Here is a 16,530-nt window from a genome sequence, read left to right on the forward strand (position 1 = left end):
CTCTGAAGTTCTCCTTCTTAAAGAATTCAAATTCTGGAAAAATTTGAAAAAGTTTGTTGTATGTGATCACCCCCTCTCACGCACTGCCCTTAGCACTTTGGCATATTACCTTTTTTTTTTCTTTTTCTTTTTTTTGAGACAGGATCTTGCTGTGTTGCCTAAGCTGGTCTTGAATTCCTAGCTTCACCTGAGATCCTCCTGCCTGGGCCTCCCAAAGTGCTGGGATTATAGGTGTGAGCCACTGTGCCTGGCTTGTATTTTCTTCTGATGGAAGAAACCCCCTTTTCTTCCTCTGTGATTAAAAAAATAACGTTTATTGGGACTTTACCCTCCACCCCTGATTAAATATGTAATATGTTTACTTCAGAAAGTTTGAGACTTTTTTTTTTTTTTTTTTGAGACAGAGTTTCGCTCTTGTTACCCAGGCTGGAGTGCAATGGCGCGATCTCGGCTCACCGCAACCTCCGCCTCCTGGGTTCAGGCAATTCTCCTGCCTCAGTCTCCTGAGTAGCTGGGATTACAGGCACGTGCCACCATGCCTAGCTGCTTTTTTGTATTTTTAATAGAGACGGGGTTTCACCATGTTGACCAGGATGGTCTCGATCTCTTGACCTCGTGATCCACCCGCCTTGGCCTCCCAAAGTGCTGGGATTACAGGTGTGAGCCACCGCGCCCGGCAGTTTGAGACTTTTAAAAAGAAGTTAGGCCAGGCCAGGTGCGGTGGCTCACGCCTGTAATCCTAGCACTTTGGGAGGCCGAGGTGGGCGGGTCGCCTGAGGTTGGGAGTTTAAGACCAGCCTGACCAACATGGAGAAACCCTGCGGAAAATACAAAATTAGCAGGGCGTGGTGGCACATGCCTGTAATCCCAGCTACTCGGGAGGCTGAGGCAGGAGAGTCACTTAAACCTGGGAGGCAGGAGAGTCACTTAAACCTGGGAGGCAGAGGTTGCTATGAGCAGAGATGGTACCATTGCACTCCAGCCTGGGCAACAAGAGCGAAACTCTGTCTCAAAAATTAATTAGTAAATAAATAAATGAGTGAGTCCAGGCATGGTGGCTCAGGCCTATAATCCCAGTATTTTGGGAGGCTGATGCAGGAAGATTGCTTGAGGCCAGGATTTCAAGACTAGCTTGGACAACATAATGAGACCTTACCTCTACAAAAAACCCAAAAAATCAGCCAGGTGTGGTGGCACACGCCTGTCGTCCCAGTTACTCAGGAGGCTGAGGTGTAGGAGGGTCACTTGAGCCCAGGATTTGGAGGCTGCAGTGAGCCAGGATCGCACCCCTGCACTCCAGCCTGGGTACACAGCAAGACATTGTCTCATAAAAAAAAATTAAAAAGAAATGAGAAGTCACTCGTACACTCCTAACCCTGAGGTCCTGTGTGGTATTTAATCTACAGGGTTTCACTTAGATCCTAAGAGTCGGGACCCGGTTGAGGCCAGGGGTCCCTGGCTCGGCCTGTCCTTGGCTTCTTCCTCCCACCAGCTGGGGAGGCCCTCCTGGAGGAGAGGCACTCAGCAGGGCCTGGGGGGCAGGGGTGGCATGTGGTTGGCTTGTGGCAGGCACAACATCTCCGTCCACCAGCCTCCCATGGCACTGCTGAGGTGCCACCCTGTTTCCTTGGCAGGCCCACTATTCCACAGGGAAGGTCAGCGCTTCCTTCACCTCCACTGCGATGGTTCCAGAGACCACACACGAAGCAGGTAGCCACCTTTGCCTCTGTAGACACCTGCCATGTGACCTGACAGTGGCAGGGGGTGGGCACCCTCCCCTGATTCCCACTCTTTTGGCCTGTCGGGGGCTCCCACGGACACCTGAGTCTCTAGTCCTCCCCCTCTTAGCCGCTGAGCCCCTGCCAGGCCCATGAGGGTGGGGTGAGCCTGTGCATGGCCCAAGCAGAAGACTCTCCGTCTCTGGCTCCTGTGCTCTTTCCAGAGCTGGAGCCTAGTCCTCCGACAGACGCCTCTCTGTCTTTGGCCGGTGCTGCCTGGCACGGTGGGGTGCCCCCAGGGCAAGGGCAGGGACTGAGCTGGGACCTCTGCTTGTAGCTGCCATTGACGAGGATGTGCTCCGCTACCAGTTTGTGAGGAAGAAGGGCTATGTGCGGCTCCACACCAACAGGGGCGATCTCAACCTGGAGCTGCACTGCGACCTGGTGGGTATGGTGGCCCTCCTTCCCCGTGCCCTGAGGTCATTTCTGGGGTCATTTGACAGCCATGTTAAATATAGGGCTGCCACTATTATGTGCTTGTAAAAAAAAAACTGAGCCTAGCCGGGCACGGTGGCTCACGCCTGTAATCCCAGCACTTTGGGAGGCTGAGGCGGGTGGATCACGAGGTCGAGAGATCGAGACCATCCTGGTCAACATGGTGAAACCCCGTCTCTACTAAAAATAAAAAAAAATTAGCTGGGCATGTTGGCACGTGCCTGTAATTCCAGCTACTCAGGAGGCTGAGGCAGGAGAATTGCCTGAACCCAGGAGGCGGAGGTTGCGGTGAGCCGAGATCGCGCCATTGCACTCCAGCCTGGGTAACAAGAGTGAAACTCCGTCTCAAAAAAAAAAAAAAAAAAACTCAGCCTGTCGCTAGGCGGGACCCACAGCGGTGCCCTGTGTCCTTCCTAGGGGGCCGTGTTGCCCCGTGCACAGGTGCCAGTGTCCCAGAGAAGGGAGCAGTCTGCACCCGCTGCTCTGCTTGCACTTCTCCCATGCGCTCTGCTCTGGGCCATGCGGCTGCACAGGTTCTGTTGCTTGGTGTTGTGGGTCCATCCTTGCCCCGTGTGGCTGGGCAGTTGACTCTGCTGGATGTTAAAGGCCTCCTGGCTGGGCACCGTGGCTCATGCCTGTAATCCCAGCACTTTAGGAGGTCAACGTATGTGGATCACCTGAGCTTAGGAGTTTGAGGCCAGCCTGGCCAACATGGTCAAAGCCTGTCTCTACTAAAAATGCAAAAATTAACCAAGCCCGGTGGCGCACACCTGTAATCCTGGCTAGAGTGGGAGGCTGAGGCAGGAGAATCACATGAACCTAGGGTGGAGGTTGCAGTGAGCCAAGATCACACCACCAGCCTGGGTGACAAAGCAAGACTCCCTCTCAAAGAAAAAGGGCCTCCTGTGGCTGTGGTGAGCCGTCTTTGGCTGTTCTCTGCTTCATACACGTATCGGGACTATGTTGCAGACACCAAAAACCTGCGAAAACTTCATCAGGCTTTGCAAAAAGCATTATTATGATGGCACCATCTTCCACAGATCCATCCGGAACTTTGTGGTGAGTGATGCGAGTTACTGGCTGCACAGATGTGCTTGGTGGGACATCAGGGTCTGGGTAGGCTTGTCCCTCCCCTGTCCCAGGGCCCTGAGACCACAGTGGCCAGAATGAGTTCAGTCGATCCTCTGTTGCAGAATGCACAGGCTGTCTCTCCAGACCCCAACCCATCTAGAACTGGGTTCACACAGGGAGGTGGCTGGGAGGGCCCCTCGTCCTTGCCAAGAGCCCAGCTCCTGTGAGGAGCCATCTGGCAGAAGGGATCTCCTTCAGTTGGGCAGGTGGTGGGCTCGGGTCTCGTGGTGTGATTTGCGCATTGGCTTTTGTTCTCACAGATCCAAGGGGGCGACCCCACAGGCACAGGCACAGGTAGGTACTGGTGCTGGGCCCCTCTCTGGGCGTGTTGGCTGCTCCTTGGGGAATGAGGGGTGGCTGTGCAGAGCTCGGACGTGGAATCCATTAGACCTGAGTGGAACGACTGGTGGCCATCAGTGCTATGCCCTCTCAGGCCTGGCCCTTGGTTTTCTCATTTCCGGGTGGCTGTGAGGCCTGCATAGTAGGGGATGCAGGCCTGTGTGACATCCTCTCTGGGCTCCTGGGGGCCAGCCCTCCCTCCTGCAGCCTCTTCAAGCCCCTCAGCCTGCAGCTGCTTGGGCCCATGCCTGCCCATTTCTATACTCCCATAGCTCAAGTGATGATGATGGCGGCCTTGACCCTTTAATCCCTGTCCTGGGGCAGGTCCCACTCACCTGGGGTGAGCGGGCAGCAGCCTGCCTGTGTGGAGGCACGGGGGCTTCAAGGGGCCCAGGAGTCGGTGATGGGGGGCTGGGGACCACCTTATCAAGTGCCTCTGCCCCAGGCTGGTCTCAGCAAGGCCCTGATACCCCTCGGGACTCTGAGGTTTCTGGTTCTGCCTTGGCAGGGGCCCAGGCCTTCCTGTTCCTGTGAGTCTTTCTCTTCCAGGCGGGGAGTCATACTGGGGGAAGCCCTTCCAAGATGAGTTCCGGCCCAACCTCTCGCACACAGGCCGGGGCATCCTCAGCATGGCCAACTCAGGGCCCAACAGCAACAAGTCTCAATTGTGAGTTGGCCGGGCCGACTGGGGCGGCCTGGGAGGTGACCCGGTGCTCCCTGCGGGTGCTTCCTCATAGCCCTCCCTGAAGGGCGTGCTGGTTCTGAATCAAACCCAGACAGTGTACGGCACACCCAGGCCAAACACGCTCAACTGCATTCAAAAGGGGGACCCCAGAGTGAGTCAGAGCTGCCTGCAGCTGGGTGTGCCCCTCAGAGACCAGAGGTGATGAATGACTGGAGATCTAGAAGGGCCTCTTGATAGACCAAGGGTGCACATGGTGCCTGTGGCCAGGCAGTGCTGGGGGAGGTCAGCGTCCTAGAGCAGCATGTGAGAGGGATTGTACACAGGCTGGACAGGGAGAGGCAGCTGGATAGACAGGAGGTCTGGGGAGTGCATGGCCCTTGTACATGTGAGGAGCATTGTGCAGGCTGGCGGCAGGCAGCAGGGGATGGGGGTCCCACAGGGCTATGTGCACAGGGGCCAGGTGCGTGTATTGTGGAAGAGCAGAGGACCCCTTTCCATCCACCTGCCACCCAAAACAGTGGCCTGACTTTCCCTCTAGATATGTTTCGGTCTTTTAATGAGATCTCATTGTTTTTTCGCATGGGTCCCACGACTTCCGGCATACAGCGTCTTAAGGATTTTTTATGATTTGTGATACTTTTGTAAGTGGATTTTTTTCCCCCAACTTTTGGGGATCTCTGCTCATGTGGGAAAAAACTACCATTCATTTTATATCTAGCCACTTTATCAAATTCCCTTATAATTCAGATAGTTTTTATTAAGAGTTTTTTTTGGGTTTTTTAGATATTCACACTTATCAGCAAAACCTGGCCTCCTCTCTGCTTCCCTGAGGTGCACATTTGTCATGCCACTGTCACCGTGGGCCTGATGGGGAGGGGGAAGTGGGCGTTCTGCTGTGCTCTATGGGAACTGCTGTTGTGCCTTCGTTTGTTGTTGGGCTATTTTTTAGGAGGGTGGCTGACTTTCTAGAGTCTTCTTTCTTAGCATCTGTTATGATGATCCTGTGCTTTTCTGGACCTCCTGTGATTTCTGGATGTGGCCACCACAAGGCCAGAGTGGACTGGCGTTTTTGTGGCATTCTGGAGGTGAACCCTGGCCTGTCGTGGCTTCCCTGTGGCCTTCTGCCCTGTCATACGTGGTCTCGGTTGTGTGGATTGGCTCCAACAGGTTTTGCTGTGACAGATGTGGCCCCTGCATGTTGTGAGCAGGGCTGGCTGTGGCTTTGTGGTCTGGAATGGTTAAAATCACAGGGTTGGCTGGGCGTGGTGGCTCACACCTGTAATCCCAGCACTTGGGGAGGCTGAGGTAGGTGGATTGGCTGAGCCCAGGAATTCGAGACCAGCCTGGGCAACATGGCAAAACCGCATCTCTACAAAAAATTTAAGAAATTAGCAGGGCGTGGTGGCTTTCACCTGTAGTCCCAGCTACTTGGGAGGGTGAGGAGGGGAGATCATCTGAACCAGGGAAGTCAATCTGCAGTGAGCTGGGATTGCATCACTGCACTCCATTCTGGGCAGCACTGAGACCCTGTATGGGGGAAAAAAATCACACTGGAGTCAGCTGTGTTTAACAGCCAGCCAAAGGCAGCTGGCAGCCATTTGTGCCACTTCCTCGGGCTTTCGTTTCAGGGTTAAGGGGCACCTGTTTCCACAAAGTCTGGTATTCTCTTGGCCTCTCTGCTCACCTTTTGTTTCTCATTCCTAATCACGCTTTCCATTCCTCAGTCCCTTAATGATCTTTGCAGGGTTTGTCTGATTTCACTTCCTGTGTCATTATTTTCAGTTTCTGTCTTTGCTTCTTCATGGTGCTTTTCTTCCTTCTCTATTTTAATCCATGTCTGGTGCTGATGGCCACGTCTGTCATTCTGAGGGTGCATGTTTCCTCTTCACTGCTCTTGCTGGGTTTTTTTTTTTTTTTTGAGATAGAGTTTCGCTCTTGTTACCCAGGCTGGAGTGCAATGGCGCGATCTCGGCTCACCGCAACCTCCGCCTCCTGGGTTCAGGCAATTCTCCTGCCTCAGCCTCCTGAGTAGCTGGGATTACAGGCACACGCCACCATGCCCAGCTAATTTTTTTTGTATTTTAGTAGAGACGGGGTTTCACCATGTTGACCAGGATGTTCTTGATCTCTTGACCTCGTGATCCACCCGCCTCGGCCTCCCAAAGTGCTGGGATTACAGGCTTGAGCCACTGCGCCCGGCCTCTTGCTGCTTGTTGCTACTTCCCTTTCAATTTCTTTTTAGCCAAGGATTGCTTAGGACTGTCTGTTATTTTCAAGTAGGTTGGTTTTTGTTGTTTGGCAGGGGCTGGGGTTGGAGAGTCATTTCATTATTTTTCATTTTTCTTTGGCTTAACCAGCCAGTGAAACTACTGACAGATCAGTTGCCACCTTCTCTTCTTTTTTTTTTTTTTTTTTTTTTTTTTTGAGACAGTTTGACTCTGGTTGCCCAGGCTGGAGTGCAATGGTGCGATCTTGACTCACTGTAACCTCTGCCTCCCAGGTTTAAGCGATTTCCTGCCTCAACCTACTGAGTAGCTGGGATCACAGGTGCTCGCCACAATGCCTCGCTGTTATTTGTATTTTTAGTAGAGACAGGTTTTCACCATGTTGGCCAGGCTGGTCTGGAACTCCTGACCTCAGGTGATCCACCTGCCTCGGCCTCCCGGAGTACTGGCATTACTGGCATCAGCCACCGCGCCCGGCCTTCTCTTCTTATTTCTAGTATTATTTTGTGCTTTCTTGGACAACTGTTGCCAAAGGTTTGCCTGTTTACTATATTCAAAGACCATTAGATTTTAATTTCTGTTACAGCTGTTTTCCCTTCCATGATTCTTGTAATTAAAGGTTTTCCTGGAGGAGCTTGCCTCAGGATGGTTTTCTCTTCCCTCCTGAGTTTAATTCTGCTTCTAGTTTCCTTCACTGTGAAATCAGTGAGCGAGAGAACCATTTACAGGTCAGCACTCAGGTCTGCACTGCTGTGGGTGTGATGTCTGCGGACACTTGTCTGGTGGCTCTAGGTATGGTCAGATTTGGTGGGCTCAGGAGCGTGTCCCTGTGTGGCTGGGGAGTGCGTGTTTGATGCAGTGGGTTAAGTCCTGTGTCTGTCACCAGCGGAGTCTCTGTGGGCTGTGCCAGCCTGCACCACCCTGGGGACTACTCTGTGGTCAGCGCCAGGACCCACCCGGGGTCTTCCATCATTTTTTTTTTTTTTTTTTTAAATATATTTTTCTTTCAGCCTCTCCGGCTCTTCCCTCAGGGCTTTTTGAAGGCTCATATAGCTGGGGAGTCTGTTGAGTTCTCATTTCTCATTCATCCTGACAGTCTTTTTTTTTTTTTTTTTTCTTTGAGAATGGAGTCTGTCTGTCACCCAGGCTGGAGTGCAGTGGCAAGATCTTGGTTCACTGTAATGTGTGCCTCACAGGTTCAAGCAGTGCTCCTGCTTCAGCCTCCCAAGTAGCTGGAATTATAGCCACCCGCTACCACATCTGGCTAATTTTTATATTTTTAGTAGAGACAGGGTTTCACCATATAGGCCGGGTTGATTTCAAACTCCTGGCTTCTGGTGATCTGCCTGCCTCAGCCTCCCAAACTGCTGGGATTGATCCTGACAGTCTTTAAGTATGGACTTAATTCTTCAGGTAGTCTGTCATATTCTATGGTCTTGTTGCTTTCTAGTTACCTTTTTAATATTTCTTTTCATTTGCTTTTCTTCTCTTTCTCCTGGTTTGGAAGTTTTACTTCTAGTCTAAGGTTAAGAAGGACTTCTGTTTAAAGTCCAAAGTTATGAGATACAATCTCTGCATTCCTCCCAGACCAGACTGACAGAAACTCTGTCCTGTTCTCATGGCAGTGCTCTTGGGTGTTTTAATTCCACCCCCTCCCCTTTTTTTTTTTTTTGAGACAGACTTGCTCTGTTGCCAAGGCTGGAGTGCGGTGGTGCCATCTCAACTCACTACAACTCTGCCTCTCAGCTTCAAGCAATTCTCCTATCTCAGCCTCCTAAGTAGCTGGGACTACAGGCACAGGCCATCACACCCAGCTAATTTTTGTATTTTTAATAGAGAGGGTTTCACGATGTTGGCCAAGCTGGTCTCAAACGCCTGGCTTCAAGTGATCCACCTGCTCGGCCTCCCAAAGTGCTGGGATTACATGAGCCACTGTGCCCGGTCGACGTAAGCATTTTCTTGGTCCATGTTTATTTATGTTACCCACGTTTCTTCTTAACTGGCTTCATTGCCTCCTTTCTCCTGGACAGAGTCCTCTGTCCGACAGGTGTCTGATGGCATGGGGCTGGCTTTGGTTTTCCAGGTATCCCCTCATTCAAGCCACCTCCCACAGAGCTGCATGGCCAGGCTCACTCTGGGCACGGGGACTACCCGATGAACAATGGGCAGCAGGCGGGGCAGCAGGAGTACCTGGGGACAGCTGAAGTCCAGGGTCCTCTAGGCAGCCTTGGGGGCTAATGACCTGCCCCAGTGGGGAACAGTCGGGAGCTACATGCACACGTGTCCATGGCAGCTGCAGGTTTCCAGAGCTGGCTGTAGAGGGTGGGTAGCTCCTGGTGTGCTCCCAGGCAGGCCAATGGCAGAAGCTGCCGCCTTCTCCCTAACCTTCCTGCCTTCCTCCCCAGCTTCATCACATTTCGCTCCTGTGCCTACCTAGACAAGAAGCACACCATCTTTGGACGGTAAGGGAAGTGGCTCTGTGAAGCCTGGGGGGTCAGTGGGGTAGGTGGGTTCCTTCCTCGTCTGAGGCGGCCTCACCAGACCTGAGCCATGTGCTATGCTGGCTGTCACTGCTGGGGGTTGAGGCTATGCAGAGCTGGGACCGGGGGTGCTCCATGGGCCAGAGAAGTCTGGCTCTCCAGACTCACCAGGCTCAGGCCGGGTGCAGTGACTCAAGCCTGTAATCCCAGCACTTTGGGTGGCCGAGGCGGGTGGATCACGAGGTCAGGAGATCGAGACCATCCTGGTCAACATGGTGAAACCCCGTCTCTACTAAAAATACAAAAAATTAGCTAGGCATGGTGGCGCGTGCCTGTAATCCCAGCTACTCAGGAGGCTGAGGCAGGAGAATTGCCTGAACCCAGGAAACAGAGGTTGCGGTGAGCCGAGATCGCACCATTGCACTCCAGCCTGGGTAACAAGAGCAAAACTCCGTCTCAAAAAAAACAAAACAGACTCACTGGGCTCAGGAGAGGAGGAAACTTGCCCCTGCATGGCCTGCCTGCTGCCCTGTCTCAGAACTGACTGCGCACCACTCCCAAGTCTGGCCACGCCTGGCTCCCTTCACCCTCTAGTCCAGTGGGCTCTCCAGCATTGTGGGCCACATGGTCTCTGACACCCATCCAGTTGTGTGGAAGCAGCATGAAACCAACAGGATAGACACAGGTGTCATGTAGAGTTCTGGCCAAGTAGAACTGTATTTACCAAACCAGTAGAGAAAGCACAAACCATGTTTTGTGACTCCTGTTTTTCCTGGGGGTTGAGGGGGAACCAAAGAAAACAGAAAAAACCCAAGTGGATTTGCCCAGGGCCATGTTCTGCTAACCCCGCCCTTGCCACTCCCTTTCCCTGCCTTCCTGGTGGCTGCGGAGGACTGACAGGCCAACCTCCAGGAGGACCCCAGCATCCTGGGCATGCTCTCAGCCCCTCTTCTCTCATGCCTTGGGGGCTCAGCTGTCGGGGTGCCCTCCCCGAACACATGCACACCTGCCTCTGTCTCCCTGCTACAGGGTTGTTGGGGGCTTTGACGTACTGACAACCATGGAGAATGTGGAGAGTGACCCCAAAACTGACCGCCCTAAGGTCTGTCCCCAGGGAAGCGGGGCGTGGTGGCTAGGGGCCAGGCAGGCCGGGGGAGGACCTGCCGCGCACTGAGCCCTCTCTGCTGCTAGGAGGAGATCCGAATCGACACCACTACAGTGTTTGTGGACCCGTACGAGGAGGCTGATGCCCAGGTGAGGGGGCATGATGCCACCACCTATGAGGGTCGGAACCAGTGCACCTTCCCACCCCAAGCCTAGCATCTGTCCTGCCCGAGGTGCTGCTGGTTAGCCACCGCCCTGTTGTGCCACAGATCGCCCAGGAGCGGAAGACGCAGCTTGAGACTGCCCCGGAGACCAAAGTGAAGAGCAGCCAGCCTCAGGCAGGGAGCCAGGGCCCCCAGACCTTCCGCCAGGGCGTGGGCAAGTACATCAATCCAGCAGTCACGTGAGTGCCACAGGGATGTCCTGTTTCCCATGATGCTTCCTAGGGCTAACTGAGGACTGAGGGTCAGACCCAGAGGGGCAGGAAAGCCACGGGCATTGGTCCTGGGTGTGGGCTTGTGCTCTGTGGCCTCTGCAGATGAGGACCACCTCTGAAGGCCTGGCCAGGGCCTCAGCAGGTGGAAGCGATTGCATTCAGGGGGACATGGGCGCAGCAGTTGGGAGGGGTTGGGCCTACACGGGAGGGCTGTGTGGAGGGTGTGGGCTCCCAGCAGCTGCTTCTATTCCCAGGAAGCGAGCGGCAGAGGAAGAGCCCTCAACCAGTGCTACTGTCCCCACTTCCAAGAAGAAGCCCAGTCGGGGTTTTGGGGACTTCAGCTCCTGGTAGCAGCAGGTTGGTCACTGTGGACCTTGGTGGGTTGCAGGGCTGGGCTTGTGTCCACTTCTCTGTTTCTAGCCTTCTTGCTGCCCTCTGTTGCCATCCAATAAAGCTTGTACCTGCTGCCTGCATCCCCTTTCTTGGCCCCTGGGAGCCCATCGACTCCCCATCCCTCGACCTGTTGCCAAGAGGCTTGGCTCTGTTTCCAGGACCTGGCCCAGGCAGAGCCCACTGCTGGGACCTCCAGGCATAAGGCCTGCCCTGCACACAGGCTGGCACCCCAGGCTTCCAGTAGGCACGTCAGGTTAGTGAGAAAGGACTATCTCTCCAGATTCTGTTTTCCTCTTTAAGACCAGGTCTTGCTCTGTTGCCGAGGCTGTAGTGCAGTGGTGTGATCATGGCTCACTGCAGCCTTGACCTCCTGGGCTCAAGTGATCCTCCTGCCTCAGCCTCCCAAGTAGCTAGGAGTACAAGTGTGCATCATCCTACCCAGCTGTAAGTCTGGTTTTCTTACCCCTTCTTCTGTTATCTTCTCAGGGACTGTCTGTATACGACGAATGTGGTCCCCTGACTAATGCCATCACCTGGGACACGTTTTCAGATGCTGGGCCTTCTGAGCCTAAGCCTCTGCAGGGTGGGCTCCTCAGTCTGTTTTGGCAAAACCTTAGGGGCTTCTGATGGCCAGCGCTGGATTGCACCATTGATGTTACTTTTTTTTTTTTTTTTTTTTGAGACGGAGTTTCGCTCTTATTACCCAGGCTGGAGTGCAATGGCGCGATCTCGGCTCACCGCAACCTCCACCTCCTGGGTTCAGGCAATTCTGTCTCAGCCTCCTGAGTAGCTGGGATTACAGGCACGCGCCACCATGCCCAGCTAATTTTCTGTATTTTTAGTAGAGATGGGGTTTCACCATGTTGACCAGGATGGTCTCGATCTCCTGACCCCGTGATCCACCCGCCTTGGCCTCCCAAAGTGCTGGGATTACAGGCTTGAGCCACCGCGCCCGGCCTGACGTTACTTTTAAACACCTTTCCTGCTCTTGGGGACGGAGGCAACTGCTCTGGCCACGTAGCACCTGGGCTTTATCCCAAGCCTGCCTGGCTTCTCTCTGCCCCATCAGAATCTTGAGGGGACCCACACTGGTTGAGGCCAGTGTCTACGGCCATGAGAACAAGTGGCTGACCCTCTCCCTGCCCTCCCGCTGAGAAGGGGGCCTTGCCCTCAGGACCGGACATTGGGCTCCACGACTCTGCTCCTCCTGTCACAGACTCTGATGGCCTTGGGCCGGCCGTATTAGCATCTCCTAACTGAACGATCCCTCCTTGACCCCCATTTTTCTGATAAATGTGCCCCTGGCTGGCTTTTTCTTCCATCGTCAGCCTGTCAGTGTTCTCTGATGTCAGGCGTGCTCCTCGCCTGATGCTTGCCTCTTGGGTTTCCTGAGGCCACCGCCCCTCTCCAGAGCTTAACACTAAGTCCTAACTTAGGCCTTGTTCTTGGTTTTCTCAATTTCATCACCCCATATCTTGAACCTATCAGCAACTTCCAGGCTGTACCTCTGCCATTCCTTTTCTCATCACTGATGCTGAAGCTGCAGGGCTGAGCCCTTTGTCTCCCTGGATGTCAGGTGATAACCTCATCTGCCTCCCTGTCCACTGCCATAGGCTGTTCGATGACTGCTGGAGGCCTCTCTGCCCCTTGTCACCCTGCTGCACATCAGCCCCTGGCCTTTCATCGTGCTGAGAACAAGGACTACAACCCGGCTCACTCCTTCGCCTCTCCAGCCGCTCACCCCTGCCTGTGACTGGCTCTAAAGTGACTTGACACCCTCCATGCCTCCCACCAGGCATTGCCCTCAGTGAGGCCTGGTCCAGCCTGGCAGTAACTCGCTTGTAAGAGGCTCAGACACCAAGCTGGGCCTGCACAGGAGAGATGCAGTAGGACACCTGTAGGCCTCTGAGCCAGTGTCCGAGGTATGTGGGGGGCGGGGGGAAGGGGGCAGGGAGCTGGGGGTGAAGGCCTGAACAGGGAGGGAGAAGGAGGTTTGGAAGGACCCTGACCCCCTGGCTGGCCCTGACTCTATTCTCTGGCCACACTCAAATCCCCCTGATGGTGGGGGCAGAGGTATGACCAGGCTGCCCTTGGCTCCAGAGCTCCAAGACCCCACGACAGCCCTCTGCTCTCGGTGGTGCCACAGAGAGCTTGAGCTCAGCCTTCTGGATCAGGTCATGGCCTCATCCACAGAGGGCACAATTTAAACATTTGACATCAGAAGCTTTATTCGTAAACCTCACACAGATACGGACCAAGGGCTGGCAGTGTGGCCAGAGGACAGAGGAGGCTGAAGGCCCCACGCTTGGGCACGGCAGTTTTGCTCCGTGAAGCTGCCGTGGGTGACCTTCCAGCTTCACCAGCGGTCTGCACAGTGCAGGAAGGGCTTCAGGGCTGTCTGCCCCTGGGGCAGAGGATAGGCCTCCAAGCACCTTTGGGCAAGTGAGGGTTTACATTTCTGTAGTTTGTTTTAGAGCTTAATTTGTAGTTTTCTAGATATTAAAACCACTCGGATTTTTGGGAAGATTCTTACTTCTGATTCTGTTATCTGACAGATACCATAAAGAATAAGCATTAAGGTATAAAAATACTGTGTATAAAACAACACTAAACCACATTCCTAAAGCAAATGCAGTGTGCCAGACATACTAGTGTTTCATTTAAATCCATTTATAACCCTGACATCACCTCCCTGTTCTCAAGGAAGATTTTAAAATAATTTAAATAAAAGTCCCAGATGCTATTGTTTAGGAATTTAAGAGGGTGGTGGATATGGTCTTATGAATAGCACTTCCCCTGAAGCCAGCTCATGGTCAGTTCATTTGGTTTAAAAAGGAGCTTGTATTTTGCAGAAGACCAACAAAAAAAGTGATAAAAGTTTTGTTGGTATAAATTACAAAAGAAAAAAAAAAGTCATAAGACTACCAGTAAAAAATGTTCAGTCAGTGCCATCACAAAGGACAATACAAAAACCAAAGTGCTCAAACAGAAGGAGCAGTAAACTTGCCCAAAACATAGAAAAGCTTTAAATAGAATTTTAGTATATACAAAAATCGGTCAGAAGAGTTTTAGAAGATTCTTCAATTTAAGTGAAGCATCTTGAGTCACTCAGGACCTTGCTGTCCTCACAATGGCACAAGCCCCCCAACTGTTTGCCTAGTCCCCGAGGTATCTGAGGCTGGGTTCCCACGTGGGAAAGGAATGAAGACTCGAAGGGAAGGATCAGTTTAAGCTAAGTTTTCAGTGAACTCCTTCCTCCAGCTGGGAAGGTGTCTTTCAGCCTCTTCACAGTCTCAAAACCATTGACTGAAGCCACAGGTGTTGCTAACGTCATGTGCCAGCTCATGGGTGGAGCCTCTTCAAGGCTTGAGACCATGGCAGTGAGAGCCCGGCAGCCTGCAGTGACTCCCAGGTTCTGGGTGACTGCACGCGAGCTCAGGAGGATGGGGATGTGCTGGGCCAGCCTAAACACGCGGGGGAGGCTAGCGCAGGGAGAAAGCTGCTTGCAGGGCCACAGCAGGATGTGGAGGCTTACGAGACAGTACAAGGATTACCTTCCTAAATGGAAGATGTGCTTTAAAGGAACTGCCTCTCGCTCCTGCTGAGCTGACACATCTCAGTGCCGTGCCCACCAGGGCAGTGGCATTTCCCACATTCCAAGGCTTTGAGGCTTGGGCAAAGAGATAGTACCCAAAGGCATGCTCTATGTGGGCAATGAACTTGAGTGGGCACAGTTCAATGCCTGCCCGGGCCACAGGTCTGGGTTTAGGAGGGGCTGCAGTTGGGGGAGGTGAAGCTGGGCAGGAGGTTCTTGTCTACCAGCTCACACTCTTGCCCTAGACTAGCTTTGTCTGAAGGCAGCTTCAGAGCCACTTGCCAGGTTGAGAAATATCCAGGCTCAGTGCTCTCCTAGCTGCTGCTCCTCTGCCTCCCCCAGCCCCCTGCCTGCCCTCTGCTCTGAGACAAGTTACTAAATATTGAAAACCAAACTTATCTGGGAGTGGCTTTTGGCCTCCATCCTCTGCAAGGTGGCCTAAACCCTTTATGGGGTGCCCACTCCCGGTGGAGGGCAGGTGGGTAGATGGACTGGAATTTATAATAAAATATGTGGCAGAAACACAGGCCTTAGTAGATTCCACAGGCCCCTCTATCAGTTCATGTGACATGGGACAGCACCAGGCAGGGAGGGGCGATGCGTCCAGCAGGCCAGCCGTCTGCATGCACAAAGGCCAAACTTCTCATTTTAACCTTTTCTGAGCGAATTTTAAAACATTCTAGCAAATCTCAAGTTTTGAAGTTTTTCCTGTGGGTTCTGGACTCTTTCATATGCAAAAATAATTCTTTTTCTTCAAGTACATCCAGGGTAGAAAATTAAATGTGACTTTTACTCGGTCCAGTGGGTTAATTTAACGACATGGACCAGCCACTGAGTAACTGCCTGCTACCTAAGCTGCTTCACCGCTGAGGGCACAACCCCCGGTACCAGACCCTGTGAGGCTGTCCCCTCAGTAACAGTACCTCTGGAGGCCCCTGGGACAGCGTTCTCTAAGAACTAGCTCACCTGCTTTCTAGATAAGGAATCTATTGGCATAAATAAACAAGATGTTCCACTAGACACATTTCTCTATAGTGTATCTAAAATGTCAGTGCTGGCCTCTGGAAGATTCTTAAGTGAACACTGTACTTTAACAATCCATTTGCAAGAGGAAGAGCCAATTTGAAGCAGGGTGGAGGGTGGGCTACAATATCTTTTCTCTGAAAAAGGGAAAGGTAAGACTTGCTATCTAAAGAGACCCTGTCCCTATGGTCTTCAAAGACTCAGTTTGGTTTCCTACTGAACCTAAAAAAAGCAGATACCAACTATATTGAAGACAAAGGTACAAGGAAGGTATTAACTAGGCAGATAAGTCATCAGTTGGTTAATTCTTTCTCTAGAACTTGAAAAAGCTCATTGAAAATTTTCAGAAACAACCGTATACACAAAGAGAACAGATCAGATGGGACACCTTACCCACAGAAATGGCTGAGAGTGTCAACAGCTATGTGCAACTAGCCTTTGAGGTCAGAGGGCAAGAAAGGCTGTCAGATGCTCCTAAGTTTCCATCACATTCAGTTTCTTTCACAAAATAGCATTCGAAGGAGAAGGAAAAGTTCTCACTTTACTCCCAGCCATTGTCTTTGATCATGTGAGCAAGCTCAATGATGAATTTTCCTTCCTTGTATTTCTGACTGCTCTCAAAGGCATGTTCCTTGAAAAACAAGAGACAAAGGTTTCAAGACGAGTTTTCACTTTTCAATTTCACCACTCCTTTGGCAAAAACAAAACAACAACAAAACCCAAGTGTGTACTATTAACTATACCCAGATGTTCCCTGAGCCGTCACTCACCCAGCGCCAGGAGGGCAGCACATAGGCTAAAAGGTTTTCCGTTCCTTTGTTTTGAGATAGGGTCTCACTCTGTGGCCCAGGCTGGAGTGCAGTGGTGTGGGGGTCATAGCTCACTGCAGCCTTGACCTCCAGGCTC

At 52.5% G+C, this 16,530-nt stretch overlaps 2 protein-coding genes across 6 annotated transcripts in view; one reads left to right on the plus strand and one right to left on the minus strand.

Moving 5' to 3' along the window:
* PPIL2 (peptidylprolyl isomerase like 2) overlaps positions 1-16,530 on the plus strand; it is a 39,178-nt gene that overhangs the window by 21,650 nt on the left and 998 nt on the right. For 3 of the 4 annotated variants that reach the window (XM_010330462.2, XM_010330464.2, XM_010330463.2), the window contains 11 exons: positions 1,635-1,710; positions 2,056-2,162; positions 3,183-3,272; positions 3,605-3,638; positions 4,233-4,350; positions 8,999-9,055; positions 10,103-10,175; positions 10,265-10,327; positions 10,447-10,580; positions 10,868-10,970; positions 12,620-13,530. In XM_010330462.2, coding sequence (XP_010328764.1) covers positions 1,635-1,710; positions 2,056-2,162; positions 3,183-3,272; positions 3,605-3,638; positions 4,233-4,350; positions 8,999-9,055; positions 10,103-10,175; positions 10,265-10,327; positions 10,447-10,580; positions 10,868-10,964 — 849 coding nt within the window. In that variant the 3' untranslated portion in view covers positions 10,965-10,970; positions 12,620-13,530. Of the gene's footprint in view, positions 1-1,634; positions 1,711-2,055; positions 2,163-3,182; positions 3,273-3,604; positions 3,639-4,232; positions 4,351-8,998; positions 9,056-10,102; positions 10,176-10,264; positions 10,328-10,446; positions 10,581-10,867; positions 10,971-12,619; positions 13,531-16,530 lie in introns of those variants that run through there. The other variant, XR_743759.3, reaches the window with a different exon arrangement.
* The window catches only part of YPEL1 (yippee like 1), a 36,191-nt gene continuing 32,869 nt past the window's right edge, over positions 13,209-16,530 (minus strand). For both annotated transcript variants that reach the window (XM_074390987.1, XM_039462365.2), the window contains one exon: positions 13,209-16,255. In XM_074390987.1, coding sequence (XP_074247088.1) covers positions 16,166-16,255 — 90 coding nt within the window. In that variant the 3' untranslated portion in view covers positions 13,209-16,165. The remainder of the gene's footprint in view (positions 16,256-16,530) is intronic.

The sequence above is a fragment of the Saimiri boliviensis genome, chromosome 21 (genome assembly GCF_048565385.1).
Source record: "Saimiri boliviensis isolate mSaiBol1 chromosome 21, mSaiBol1.pri, whole genome shotgun sequence".
NCBI classification, from domain to species: Eukaryota; Metazoa; Chordata; class Mammalia; order Primates; family Cebidae; genus Saimiri; species Saimiri boliviensis.